This window comes from Limanda limanda, chromosome 17 (genome assembly GCF_963576545.1).
Source record: "Limanda limanda chromosome 17, fLimLim1.1, whole genome shotgun sequence".
Classification (NCBI taxonomy): Eukaryota; Metazoa; Chordata; class Actinopteri; order Pleuronectiformes; family Pleuronectidae; genus Limanda; species Limanda limanda.
Genome location: NC_083652.1, coordinates 4,217,336 through 4,232,379, shown reverse-complemented (window position 1 = coordinate 4,232,379; position 15,044 = coordinate 4,217,336). Strand labels below are relative to the sequence as shown.

The 15,044-nt window shown below is 42.4% G+C and overlaps 1 protein-coding gene across 1 annotated transcript; it reads right to left on the bottom strand.

The window, feature by feature from the left end:
• Positions 1-6,700: 6,700 nt before the first annotated feature.
• On the bottom strand, positions 6,701-14,503 carry LOC133022673 (primary amine oxidase, liver isozyme-like). The gene is made up of 5 exons (XM_061089532.1): positions 12,852-14,503; positions 11,740-11,858; positions 10,613-10,779; positions 9,632-9,764; positions 6,701-9,519 (listed from the first exon to the last, which is right to left on the bottom strand). Exons 1-5 carry the CDS (start codon positions 14,404-14,406, stop codon positions 9,229-9,231), a joined length of 2,265 nt encoding a protein of 754 aa, XP_060945515.1. The 5' UTR covers positions 14,407-14,503; the 3' UTR covers positions 6,701-9,228.
• Between the last annotated feature and the right edge of the window lie 541 nt (positions 14,504-15,044).

The following is a 15,044-nucleotide window of genomic DNA, read 5'->3' as shown; positions in this document are numbered from 1 at the left end:
CATATGGCCGATGACAAACAGTTCCATCATAATACAGTTTCTGCTTCTCATGAGCACTGGCACCAAACTGCCTGGCGCGGCTGAAAGCTGTCTCCAGCCTCCCTACCAGAGAGGCTATAAAGTCAGTGTGAGACAAAGGCAAGCCCAAATGCACCACCTGAGTGAGACACCAACACATCCACCGGGACATGGGCTTCCCGCCCATGAGTCAGGTAGTAAGGCGTGTAACATGTACTGGTATGCACTGAGGTGTTGTACGCAAAGGCAAAATGTTTCAGATAGCCGTCCCACTCACCTCCACAGGCCAGCAACGATATGGCCAGCTGATCAATGACAGTTTGATTTGAATGCCATGAACCAGCACAGAATCTTCAAACAAACACTTCGCAACTGAAGGGGCGGTTTGATAAGGAAGACCATACCTATTCACAACATGGTAAAGCAGTCCTCAACCACCAACACATCTGTTTACCCGTTGAAGTCTCTGGTCGTGCAAGAATGTCCGTCGTCACTCTCTGGAACAGCCGAGTTGCTTGGGAACCCCCATCGGTCCCCGATGCTTAGGGACAGAGGACCTGCGGGTATGACAGGGGAAGCGCTGCTCACACCAATGCCAAACATACTTAAACATACAGGGCCAGTAACATGATTGCCTCGCTCACTCCCATACACGCTCTGCTGCAAAATGTGCTGATGCAGGGCCTCCATGAAGGTGCTGCAGCACATCAGGGATAAACAAGGAGGGCACAACCACTTGATACTGAGTGTGTCCTATCAGAGAAGAATTCACTGTCCGACAGAGCATCCCATTCACCACGGAAAGACAAGGATATTCAGTCCATAGTTTACAAAGCCACCGAGAGCTCCCTCACATCTGCCACTGCGGTGGTCGAGACCCTCTCACTTCAATCCAGTCCACCACCTCACTAATGTCTCGATCATCCTTTGACTGTAGATTAATTTTAGTCTCATCCTGTGAAAGTGAATGCATGAAGGAAAATGAATCAGGCTCACTCTCCCTGTCCCCATGCTGACCCCTTGTGGTGGAGGAGTAGACTTTCTGCTGCATAAACTTCCAAACTCTCAACTGGGCATGGGGACGACAGAGAGGTTTTCTCTGAAGCTTTTTCCAAAAGCCTCTTGCAGTTTCTCCTTCACTGCAGAATAGTCGGCCTGAACGGCCGCCGGCAGGCTATCCCATAAGAGAAAAGCGTCTCTGGCCAGGCGGGTTGGTAAAATCCTGCCAATATCAAACTCATAGTCACCTCCGCTGACCAATGTAGCCAAGGGTTTACTTCACATATATTGCAAGGCATTAATAGAAGGACAACATGCCCGTTTATTTTTCTCCGCTCGTCAACTTCATTTCTGCAGAACAGCCCCAATTCTGTTAGACACCCTTCACAATTAAAGTCCCTACAGACATGCCGCTCTTAACAGGAAACACGCACCATCCTTTCACATTAAGCAAATAAATAAAATAGCTTACACTTGTAAGTTCCTAGTGTCTTCTAGTGTTACCTTGCTTTTTCTGTTTAGCCTTTTTTTGAGTTTTTGGATTCCTTTGGACATTTTGGATTTTGTTTGTTCTGTCAGAACCATGTTTTTTTATGTTTGAGGATTTTATCATTCCTACCTCTAGTTTTCCTGTGCTGTTTTTGGTTTGTAGATTGTGCCTGTATTAAAGGACAGTTTTTGTTTCACCTTTTGGTTCTGCATTTTCGGATCCTATTTCTCAAATACCTGACAAGGTCTCAATTTCATACAATATTGATTTAGTTAAGGATATTTCATTGTGCAATTACAATTTGTGTTCTGTCCCACAAATGTCTGCTATGTGTAGCTAAGCAACAGCGCCCCCTTGGGGCAGTTCAGATGTGTGTTGAGCCGGGGGTCAGTGAGTGATTCCCCCGGAAGTGACGCAATTTACCTCTATGTGTTGTTTTATAGACGGAAGCTCATAAGTTGTATCGCCCTCCTGCGGCTAACGCATTTTCTTTTTACAAAGTTTCAATAAAGTTCGCTAAATACCCACCGTGGACTTATTGGATTGTTTAAGCTGGCTGGATAGCTAGCGCCCCACTAGCGAGACCTGCACAATTTGTCTTGGATCTAAAATAACTGTTAAGAGAACTAAAGCTGTAAAGTGTGCAAGGAAACCTAACCTGGTGCATTATTGAAAATACTAAATGGATAGATTCCCGAAAATTCACTCATTAGCTACTGACAGAAAGAAAGAAAAAATATAACATTCCTCCATACTGCTTGTTTGGTGTCAAAAAAAGGCATAGAGGTAATGACGTCTGATTCACTTTCACACATCATTTTTTTCAGAGGATCACATTACAGCAGGATGCTCACTGTACGATTTACATTCAGCTGGTATTAGATTACGTTTCTTTGCAGTTTATATGGTTAACACTAGGGGACAGCATATTCTTTCCAACAGATAACAGAGTGATGACTGGTCTGTGGTAGGTCTTCTTCTTAACTGTATTCACACTTCTGTATCTGTGTGTCTGTCTATGTGTCTGTCTCTGACAATGCAAAAGGGCAGATATCTGTTGTTACATTCTACTAGTGTAGAACATATTCAATTGTTTTACAGGAACTTGTAATTGTACCCCATCAGTCAGGTGAACCCAGCTATTCCACAGTCATGCATCTAGCTATTTCCCGCACAAGGACATGTCAGAGTAATACACTGGTTGAGATGGTCACAAGATCGTCAATTGGTTAGCAGTAGCATGAAGGGAAGAATTTCACCGCTGTTGCACGGCCACTTGTTATCTGTTTTTCTCATCTCACACTGCTGAGCTGAAGAAAGACAGAAGTAAACTGAGAACTGGCTGACCAACAAGTGAACTGCATCTGACTGCACTTTCACCGTAACCATTGCAGTAGGAGTTGTAAGTAATTTCTAGTATGATTCATACACACTGACACACATTCTAACCTTTTAGCCTTTTTTTTATAGGTTTACATCTGTTAAATCTGGGCTAGTTGCAAAACTTAATGTAGCCTTCTGTGTAGTCCAAGTGTTTGGTCATCAAAAGAAGCAGCTGTAGTGGATCCTTGACAGACCTCCTTATTTAGAATCATCTGCTGGGCTGAGATCCATCTTTCACAATCAGCACATTTCTGAGTTTGACCCAAACCCCTGACAGGCAGTTAAAGACTTGTGTAGTGCTTTTATTTGTTTTGGTTACTCTGTTGAAGTCGCCCTGTCAAGACCCATTTAAAAAACATCCATTATACCTTTGAATGGAGACAACAAAAAAATGAATGGTGCCATCATGTTCTCTGTTCAGTGCAAGTTCTGTTTCTGTATTCAAATGTTGTACAATGTTAATTTAACTGGTGCATTCAAGGGCTTTTTCTACTCCAAAATCGTTATAACTGATTTCTATAAGCCTTCAGCTGTTGCTCTGCACTTGTTTTGTATTCTGTGTCTCATCCCCAGTCTGGCGCCCACTTAGTAGCCAGAGTAGTAAACCGTTTCCATGTATAGACATTTTGTGGAACCGAGGACTGATGAATGTCTTAAAGTCTATGAGATGACTTTGTAATCCTTCCAGGATGTTCCAGCTATGCAAATCGTTAATCTTCTCGCATCTCGCTCCTCGCTCCTGCGAGGCCTGGTTCTCATGTTGGCTTGCATATTGTAAACAGCAGCCTCAGAATGTTTGAGTGTTTTTTTATGCATTAAAGTAGCTCTTACAAACACTTCCACCCTGGTTCCAGACACAATCCAGGTTTTATAACCTCTGACTCCAGTTAGTTTATGTTGAAGTTATTAAACAAGGACTTAACATACTTTTTCCAACCTACACAGACAATGTTTGAATAGTGTTTTTAAAATGGACAAGAACAACAGAAGGATTTGTATAAAATAGATTGTGTTTTTCATAAGTGTACTGTAGATGAAGAAGCGGCAATATTTTAAGACAGATTAATGCATAAATCAAAATAATTTTCTTTCCACTGTACTGTGTGCATAAATGGCACAGGAGATTAACAGACAATGAGTCGAAACTGATGATTTTACCAACTTTCTGTAAAAGCCGCACACATCGAGTACGAACAGAGATAATTTATTTTTAAACTAAATGTTAATTTTTGCAGTTGTTGCTGTTTTAGGTGATTTTCTTACTACGGAAGGCTGTTTGTAAAATGTGGAGCGTACTTAATCAATTCTCCTGCACAGTGGTGAGCAAACAGTGAGCCCAGTGACGTCAGACAGGTAGAACCTCCCAGTTCTTGTCCCAAACTCTAAAAAGTGGGACTGGGGTTAATTAATATTTAATAAAAAAATAATGGTAACCTTTATATAATAAAAAAAATACTTTGTGCAGTTTTTAATCAAAGTGAGCTGAATTCAACAAACTAGATGTTTTTATTAATTGCATTTTGAATAATTTTGTGTTAGAATAAAATCAGCTCTGAATCACTAAGTAGAATTTAATTTTTAGGAAAGTCAAAAGTTCCAGAAAATTAATACATTTTACTCATTGGGAGGCCTTAGGTTTAAATAATGTTACACTTCTGCCAAAGGCATTTTGAGCCACATCAGTCGTGATCTGCCGCACATTTCAGGGACTGCCGTTTTCTTTTCAATTATATGTGATGTATAACCAAGTTGCTGCGGCAGTTAAAAATTGTTTTGCAGTATTGAGAGTTATCAAACATGTAGAGGTGTGGGATTTTCGTGGACAACTCTGCATCAATGCAAGCTTCTGCCTGCGTCAGAGTCTCTGTCGGAGTCTGTTCCCTCCTCACTCACCCTCTGACCTGTGTTAGTGATTAGAAAACATCAGAAGAGCATTTTAGATAGAGAGAGAGAGATTGGATTTTTAAAAATGGATTTATTTTCTTATAAATAACGACAATCTCAAACATGAATATAATTTCAAAATCATACAGAGATAAAAGGTTTTAAAAAGTCTCACAGGAATTCAAAGTTAAAAACCAGCTGTCAGTGCAAACAGCTTTGGTGAAACACCCCAGAGACAGAAACTCTTAATTTTTCATCAAAGAATAAAATCTAAAATCTTTTCTGACTCTGGCTTTCACCAAAGAAACAAACATTGTGAGCAGCTCCTCACTGGAAACATTTTCTACCTGTGTTTTCCTGCTTTTGTAATTTTTTTTGTCCCACTACATGTTCAACTGCTGCCACTTCTTTGCATTTTTTTTTTATAACCAGCACCAAAGACAAAAGCAGTTTCAGACCGACTCTCATTACAGTTTATAAACACAGTTAAAAGGTTTAAAAAGAGACTCAATTCTTTCACAGTCTAGCAAAAGGTGAAAAATTGTTTCTGGTTCTTGGCAGAAAGAACATTCACTGGAAATGGTGGGATTGATTTTTGAAAGAAGACAGTTGACAGCCAGCGCCCCCTGCAGGATTCTCCACTGCAGATCACCCCACCTCTTATTTAAAAGTGGTTTATAAAATAGCCTGTCCATACTGATTTACAGTTATCCTGCACACTCAGCTCTCTCCACAACATGTCCTTTCTCCCACTCAACCACTTCTTGTGTATAGCTTAAACATAATGTTTGTACAGAGTTTTTTTCATTTATCATGTGCAGAGCTGTAACTTCAGCAGCTTTACACACCAGCAAAGGTCCTGGTAGAGTCCTGTCTAGTCGATTCCGGGGGGAATAGATCACCTTAATCAAGGGGCCTCTGCTCCTGCACAATAATCCTGTAGCATTTCTAGTTTCTCTATGCTCAGTCTTTTACTCCATGCGTTTCAAATGGCTCTGCTCCCCAGGTGCACCACCCCTGCCCCCCCCCTCACTCTTCCTCTGTACGACATTTTAGGTAACAGCCACTTCCACTTGGCCAACCTCCCCTCCACCTTCTCCACCACGCCCTCCCAGTTCTTCTTTACAATGTCATGTTCTAAAAAAATGAAACCCCAGCTACTTTAGCTCTCCCCTCTTCCAGCTTAGCCCTCCTGGCAGCAGAGTTACACCTACAGACCAACTCCCAAATTTTTCCAGCAGACGTAGTAATTCCGTCTCTAATAGTGTATCTTTAAGTTGCACTGAATCTAAGTTTTGTTTCTCAGTATAAGACCATGTCATTTTGGCCTCACTTTATCTTTGAGGCACAGTTGTGGTTCATATCCTGTCATTGCTATTAGATTAGCCACAGAGGAAACTGAAAGCTTTAACAGAAACACCCACACTCACACACACACACACAGACAAACAAAGAATCACTGAACCTCACATGCACTCATATCACATCCGCTGATTCTGTTCCCATGAAGTCCATGGACTGAGAAAAGAGGTCAAGGTATTTCTTACTCTGTGTGTGTGTGTGTGTGTGTGTGTGTGTGTGTGTGTGTGTGTGTGTGTGTGTGTGTGTGTGTGAGAGGGTGTGTGTCTGTGTGAGAGAGAGAGAGGGAGAGAGAGAGAGAGAGAGAGAGAGAGAGAGAGAGAGAGATAGAGAGAGAGAGAGAGAGAGAGAGAGAGAGAGAGAGAGAGAGAGAGAGAGAGGAGAGGAATTTCACTGGTCTGGTTTCAATTTTCAACTGGTTTCAAAACCATGAGGAAGTGTGTATGTGTGTCTCTGTGTGCGTATGTGTTCGTATTTTCACAAATTGAAAGTCATTTTGTGGCCTTACTTTCTTTCAATGGAACACTGGATTCAACCACTGAACATTAAAAGAGAAAATAAAATAAAAAAAGTACAAATAGTCCTTTATTTAGAGAATATACAACAACACTACAATAACCCAGAAAACAGTAGAAAAACAGACCAAGTGAATAAAACATCAGTCAGTTGTTCAGTAGTCCCAGCCTGGAGCCATTTAAGTGCACAGTGTCAGTTTAGAATGTATACACTGTAGTTTACCACTACAAATGTCTGTCAATTCAAGTGTGTAACACTAACAGCAGAAGCTATGGGCTGTAGGACTACATCTATTTGAAAAATAACAATCAATGAATGGTCCAGTGTGTAGGTTTATGGAGGATGCAGTTGCAGAAAATGTAATATGTTATGCATAATTATGTTTTCTGTAGTGGATATAACCTCAAACTAAGAATCATTGTGTTTACTTTAAAATGAGCCCTTTACAACTACATCGAAAGCAAGTCCTCTTCCACAGAGTTCTCCATGTTGCTACAGTAACCCGGAGCGGACAATTCAAACACTGGCTGTACAGGGCCTTTCAAGGTTTCATGTAACCTGAAGGCCACTGTAGGTTCACCAGCACGTCTGGCAGGGTGAGGAGAGGTTTTTTTGTATACATATATTTTTTTCTCAGCTGCCTCCACCTTACTTCTTACATGAAAACCTACAGGGAGTGTACCCTGATTGATGTGCAGGCTATCAGGCATACTGCCGTTACCAGCCCTCCAGGATCAGGGTTGTCTTCCAGCCTCTCTGTTTGAATTCAGTAGCCCACAACTTCACAAGCTGTCAACTTTCTCAGACAATGCTTAAACAAGATTTTTCTTTCTTTCAGTTGTAAACTTTAAATCCTACTTTTGGTTTGCCAGCAGTGTCATAACCCTAACTCTTCTCGGACTTTGGGCCATGAATTTATCAATCACCTACCCATGTTATTGAAAGGCACTTATTTAAGTTGCAACAGTAAGAGGAAAAGATCTATATAGACCTCAGGTATTTGAGTACAGTGCTGGAGTCAGAACCTGGTTAGCCTAGCTCAGAATAAAGAAAGGAGGCAGGGGAGTCTGCTTCTGTTCAAACTTCAAATACACCGACAGCACATCTAAAGCTCACTGAGCAATGGTCAGATATAAACAAACATACAGCATTTTTATACACGGACTATAAACAATGTGCAGACTGTGTGGTTTTCCCTTCACATATGAAAAATACAACAGGAGATTTTTATGACACCAGCTTATCACCAATTGCTAGAGAACTGGAGAATATCTGGAGCCTTCTCATTGCATTCTCACATACAGTCTCTTTGGATCACGTCTGGATATTGTCCAGAGCACAGTCCAGGTCTGAAAAATGCTATACTTTAACCATTACTTAAGCAAGCCAGCCATAATGAATGTCACACTTAAAGCATTAAAATGCAAAGGAAAGTTTGGAAACATGATACTTCTTATGTATTATTATTGCAACTCCCTCCTGGCAGGTCTACCTGCTAGTAACATCCAACCTTTTCGCCTTATCCAGGATGCAACAGCTCGACTGGTCTTTAACCAACCTAAATTCACTCACACTACTTTGCTCCTCCGCTCCCTTCAATGGCTATCAGTGGATGCCCGCATCTGTTTCAAAACACTTATACTTGCGTACCGTGCTGAGAACGGATCGGGTCCGGTTTACATCCAGGATATCGTCAAAACTTACACCCCAGCCCGTACACTTCGTTCTGCATCTGCTTGTAGCTCGGTTTGTTGCTCCCTAACTGTGAGGGACAGCTCGACACTCAAAAAATCATGACTGTTTGCTTTCCTCGCTCCTAAATGGTGAAACGCGCTCCCCAATGACACCAGGACAGCAGAAAGTCTACACGTCTTCCGCCGCAGACTAAAAACAAATCTCTTCTAACTATACCTTGAATAAAACATTTAAAAATAACAAAAACAGTAGCACTTATATGGCACTAACATTTTGCACTTTGTAGTTTGGCTTTCTTGAAGAATGTTGTACTTTCTTGATTATTGTACCCTAATGGTTGAATGCACTTATTGTAAGTCGCTTTGTATAAAAGCGTCAGCTAAATTAAATAAAATGTAATGTTTGAAATTAAAGTGTTGTTCAGTAGAAGTGAACATTAATAATGGGAAAACAAAACACTGGTAGTGCAGTGCATTGTTGGTTGGTTATTAAAGTACAAAAAAATATTTCTGGTTTATTCAATTTTCTAAAGTTTTATGTTTATCCCCATCCTTTTATGGGCATATTTATTAAGTTTGGACAGAGCCAGGCCTGCTGTTTCCTCCTACTTCCCGTCTTCATGCTAAGCTAGGTCAACCACATCCCGATTGTAGGTCTGACAGGCAGGTATGAGTGTGGTATCAATATTCTCACACCCAGAAAAAGCTCATTAACATATTCTCAAAAATAACAAAAACATTCCTTTACTCAATTACTTGTCTACAGTGCAGCACTGATAATGAACCCTTCCAATTTGCCTCTATAAACATGTTCAAACTGGCACATACGTCTTTATGCATAGATTACTAAATCAGCCAATCTCTGAAATCCCGAAGTCTGGGAAGCTATTTCCAGTCCTCAAATTTCATGACTCCTTCAAATCCATGGTAAGTGAAGGGCTCTAGCACGGGGCTGCAAGGCTCTTTAGCAAGGCAGGCCATCCTGTTGGTCCCACAGCTAGTCTCGCTGCCGGGGACAAAGTACACTCCATCAGGAGAGTTTATGGATGGATCCTCATCAAAGTAGTTGTGGGGCCGCAGCAGGACCCCACCCCCATTACCCACAGTTACCGTATTGGGGATGTCCTCTGAATGTGGTATATGGAGGAAACCGGCGGTCACCCAGGCAACCAGGTCCTGCGGACACATACACATCACACAAATTCCTTTAGCTATGTTGTCTGATTTAAGGTTTACAATTTTTTGCATTATGTTATTAGTTTTACTTATAGATGCCATAGAAATACACCTCATTTTCAATGCTTTCGTTGTCTGCAATGTACTTGCTGAAGTCAACAGCTGGAGACCAGACGTTGTTTTGATTGTACAGACTGCTGCTGGTCTGCTCAGAGTCCTTATGCTTTGTAATGGCAACCTTATACCTGGAGACAGACAGAGGAGGTGCAGATAGAGTGGTCACTACAGGACCACAGCAACCTGAATTACCTTACATTGCACTAATGGCGTCAGCATTATCTGACCTTACTGAGAATGCATGGGATGGAGCTAAAGCATAAAACATGAACATGTTTACTGGTGACGTTTGGTGTGTTTACTGCTTTTTTACTGCTTTTGTGACAAAACTATTGCATACGTATTCAATGACAGCCCAGAGTAGAATATTCACCTGTTGACCCTGATTAATAATGTTGTCTCTAAAATGTCAATCTGTTTAATCACAAACATAAGGCCCCATCTGAATTCAAAAAAGTTTTTTTAGAAATTTGGGTGGATTTTACTGGTATTGCTGCTTTAGTTTCTGTTAAGAGATTGTTGTTAGTTTATATCTGTAGCATAAGAGAAGAGTAATCCGGGAGTCTGTGTTTTAACGGACACGCCTGGAGCAAAGCTAGAAGCAGAATAAACAGAAGAAGTTTCTAACATGCAGTTCTTATATCCAATCCTCAGGAATATCAGTGCTTCGTGCTTTGAAATAATTTCCACATTGAAACACAGGCACACCCTGTGTCTCCAAGCTTTCCCTCTCCACAGGGGAGCTCATCCTATAATTGTCACTTCCCAGACCAAGTACTGACTGTGATCTTTCAATAGCATGGTTAATATAACCAATTTAAACCAATGCAAACCAAATTGAGTCTGCTGGGGTTCATATGTCATAGCCCCATGGGTATCTTGTGTCTGACTTAACTTTTAATCATGGGACAATGACATGTTTTCAGTCATGAACATTTAGGGATGAGAGGGTTACTCTGCAGCTGTCTAGTCTCACCTGGCCCAGGACATGGCCTTCTCCTCAGCCTGGCTCTCTGGAAGGTGGTCACCTGCAAAGCTGTACACCTGCAGCCTGTAGGAACGCTTGTGACCCCAGCGGTTCAACTTGTCACTGGCGATATGGAGGTAGCGAGGAGTCTTGGTGTTGTAACGCAGGGCTGCCTCCTGTGAAAGGGTCACAGTGGACATTATTCCCATGGTCACAATTTAAGAGTTGCTTTGTTTGCTGCAACAAAAATAGTGTTAGTGTATGTGGCCCCCACTTCTCCTTTGTCTTGTGTTAGAAACATCATCAACAAACCTGCAGTGAATCCTGCAGAGGACTTCCTGTTTTATTCTTACATGGGCTCATTAAGACTTTTTCTAGAGCTTTTACTAGGAGGCTGGCAGGAGAAACTCTCGAGAAACTTTGGAGCCTCTTACTCTGAGCATTTCAGGAGAATATCTTGATTTCAGTGCATGTCTGAAAGCAGCTTTAGCCATTTTAATGTGGCAAACATTGAAATATTGACAGAAGGCACGTCTATGTAACCATACGTACACTGAGTCTGTAGTTTAATATGAATAGCTATGAACACCTCGCTGAAATTAATGCAGTCTAATACAGCAATTCTCCTTCATAAAGGTCATGATGTAAAATTTGTGTTGCGTTTTGAGAAAATTAAATTATAATGTGTACAACTGATGCATGATATACTTATATAGCTTCAGCTGACTTTTTCAATCCCTGGATAATAAAGCATACAGTCAGGGATTGTTATGTTTGTTTTTAAAGGTCAAATAACACAGTTTAGTAGGAAATGGCACTGAAGAATAAGGGAAGAAATCAATCACAATATAATAAGGTTTCCCACACATGTGCATCCTTTATCACAAAACAACACTGAGACATCTTGGGGCCTCATGCTGTCTCAACACCAGTGGTGTATTGGTTATGAGGTCAGAGAGGCCCACTGGGACAAATTCCAGTGGGCCTGACTCACCCAACCCAAGAACCCCCCGCCCCCGCCCCCTAGTCCAGGAATGAATTTCTTATTAGACCTTTGCTACAGAGTGTTATTCCTGACTCTTGCTCTTTAAAACTCAAGGTAAAAACAAAGGAAGTGAATAAAGATAAAAGCAAACCTGCTCTGTTTTGAGTTGATTCTCCACCAGCTGAGGGATCATAGCATAGTGATCAGGCATCCATGGCAGAGACACGTTAACAAACTTCATGTCTTTGGTCTGGAATACATTCTGTACTCCTGCAGAGGAACAATGAAAACATGTTTGTAATAATATTGCATTCAGTTGTTTGGTTTGTGACGGGTTAATTACTTTTAAATTCGGTTCCCTTTTTAAATGAATCCAAAGCTGTACTTATCAATATTTTTCTGTCTACAAGTACTGAATGACTATGTATATTGAGCCACCCAAAAATAATTATTGCTATCTCGGACGTTCTCCTCGTCCCCAGCTCTATGGAGCATTTCAAAGTCACATTGTTTTAGGCTTTGCAGTCTGCATTTGATACATTGATCAAATCTGTTCCTGCATCAGTTTCACCTCAAAAGACAATGAACACGGAGCCAATCTCTGGGATTTATAATGGTTAATCCCAGGTTGGAAATCAAACGCATTGCTTGCCCTTCATCAAATCTATATAGCGCATAGGTTATAACATCAGCTTCTGATAACAGACAACGGGGTATCTAGTTTTTACTCTATAGGAGCAAGACAGCTTTTAGGTAAGTGGCTGTCAAAAAGAGAAGCTGATACATACAAGGACCCCACTATATCACCATTACATAAAAAGGCCCCTTGGTAAGCCGCCTTAAACTCAGTGATTCTATCATTCTGGTTACAGCCGAACCCTGGTAAAGGCATCGCTTGGCCACGATGGACATGTCAATCTTTTCCTTTTTCTAAACCAAACGTCATGGTCAAATAATATCTGCCTTTTCTCTCTGACCAGCTTTATACTTTTTATACCCCCTTGTACCGATAAGCAGGTTTTAATGTGGTGCTGCATAAGATAGCTCTAAGCATGACCAAACTATAGCGTTTTAAATGTCCAAGAAGAAGGCTGGAGTTAATTCATTTCATATATTATGTCAATTGTTATCATGCAAAACGCAATATTATGTGAAAATTATCACTGATAATAGATTGGCAGCACCTAGGTGTAGGGGTCCCTCAAATCCAATTATACTAAGGGCCCCATAAAGGCTAGGGCCGGCCCTGGATACTGCCCTCACCCAAAATATCCAAGTCCACTTTGAAGTTGATGAAGTGGGTGTGGATGTTGCCCAGGACATTTTCCGCCACCTGGTGCCCGTGTGTCATACTGCCGTTCACCAGGTAAGAGGAGGAGATGTAGCCAGTGGCGTGCACCTTGGCCTCCACTGCTCCGGTCTGGTAGAAGATGAAATCCCACATGTAGTCGTAGTTTCCTATAGCTGTGATGGTTCTGAACACCAAGGCGCTGTTCACCATCCCTCCATAACTGTTGTGGAAAAAGTCCGCGAAGTGCCTCCGCAGGGGCTGACCCATGTTGTGCTCAAAGATGCAGATCGAATTCCTGAATCTGACGGGGACTGGGACATCGATGTAGCGATATGTGTCAACGTAGGTGGCGGCGTAGGGACAATCCACGCCACGGACCAGTTCGTGTGCGAAGCGCCCTATACCGATGCTTGAATCAAAAAACTTGGTGAGCATCATCCCTGGTGTCACGGAGCCGTACACCGACATGGCCTCTTGTACGCTCAACTCGTAGGCAATCCTCTCACCCTTGAATCGGACATCAAACACCCTCATGCCCGTGAGAGAACTCAACCCGAAGGCGAAGCTCCAGTCCAGGTACAGGACCTGGTTGTGGTTCACACTGAAGCGCTTCCCCTCCATGTAGAACTGCTGCGGGGCCACTTGCAGAGGCTTGGTCCTGGGTTTCAGAGAGCCATAATCAGGGATCTTCTTGTATACTATCTTCTTGACGGATCCACTGTCATATTTCTTTTGAAGATCTGCCACAGTGTCAAAGTACGCACCGTTATAAAGCAGCCGCTTTACCTCCCAGTCAGATGCGTTGACGCTCTTGTGGTCGACCAGCACCTCGAAGCCCACCGGCTGGATGTACATGCTGCTCACATCCCTGTGGAAGGCGATCCAGGTCTGTCTGTCCCCGGACCGGACTCCACGGGGCATCTGCTCAAACGCGTTCAGCGTCTTGCCGTCACTGTTGAAACTCTCTTTCAGGAGCTTCTTCAGGTGGGAAAAAACTTCCACCTCCAAAAACCCGAAAAGCAAAGCGTATTCACCGAGAGTGACCGTGCGCGCATTGATGGGCAGCCCCTCTTTAAACCTGTCTGTGGTGACATCTCTGTGGTCGGTCGGGTTAGGAAGAGGCCACACAAGGTACTCCTTGATGTAGCCCTGGGCCCCGTGGAACACGACCACCGTCGCCTCCTTCACTGGCTTGGGACGTTTGCCGTTTAAGTAATCCAGCGCGTCAGCTTTCTTTGGCAAAGAGAGGTCTATTAAGAACAAATAATTTCCAGATGGTTTGGTGAGTTGGTTGGTAGATATGTCCAAGTCTTTCTGACGCAGCATGTACTGCTGGACCTGCGTGTACTCCTCCTTGGTGAGGTCCGCGAACACAAGGCTGTGGTCGTCGTGCTTGCCCAGCAGCGGGTGGACGCGCTGAGCGGCACATTTGGGTGCCCTGCTGAAGGGAATGCCAATCAGAACGATGTTAAGGACGATGGAGACGAGCACAAAGAAGACGAGCGCACATTTCACCAAAGAGTTCATTTTCCACCCTAAGTTTACGCAAGGGCGCAGGGAGACAGAGCGCGCGCAGAGAAGTGTGTGTTCTTGGTAACGGCGAGCAGTCCGAAGGGTTTACAGAAGAGAGGCGCGACCCTCAACTTCTTCCTCCCCCCAGCACGGATTCCACAATCTCTGACCCTCCCTCTTCCTTGGAGCGAACAGTTACATGACTGCTGTTTCATCCAACCTCAGCTCGCCCACCCAGCAAACAGGACTGTTTTACGCAAGCTACTTAATCGTTTGTATAATGATAGCGACAATGTGACGGAAACAGAAAAGAAACTCTATAAATATGAACATGATCACACATGAAAAAATGCCATCTAACCAAACCCACAAGCAAGAGCCGTCTCCTTTTTCATATTTCTACTTGAATTGAAAGTTGAAGTTTCCAAATCACTCAAAACAGGTGATGGGAACAAAGTTTGCAAAAAAAGTGCAATATATTGTGAATCATGTTTTCTTAGTGTGATAAAGTTTCTTCTGACCAAACTTTGATTAGTTCATTAAAAGAATGAACTCTTTAGCCTTAGACAGTCTTACTAATAAATACAAATAATAACTTTAGTTATACAGCACCTTTCAGAACAGCCGTTGAGTGCTTCACAAAGAGGATACAA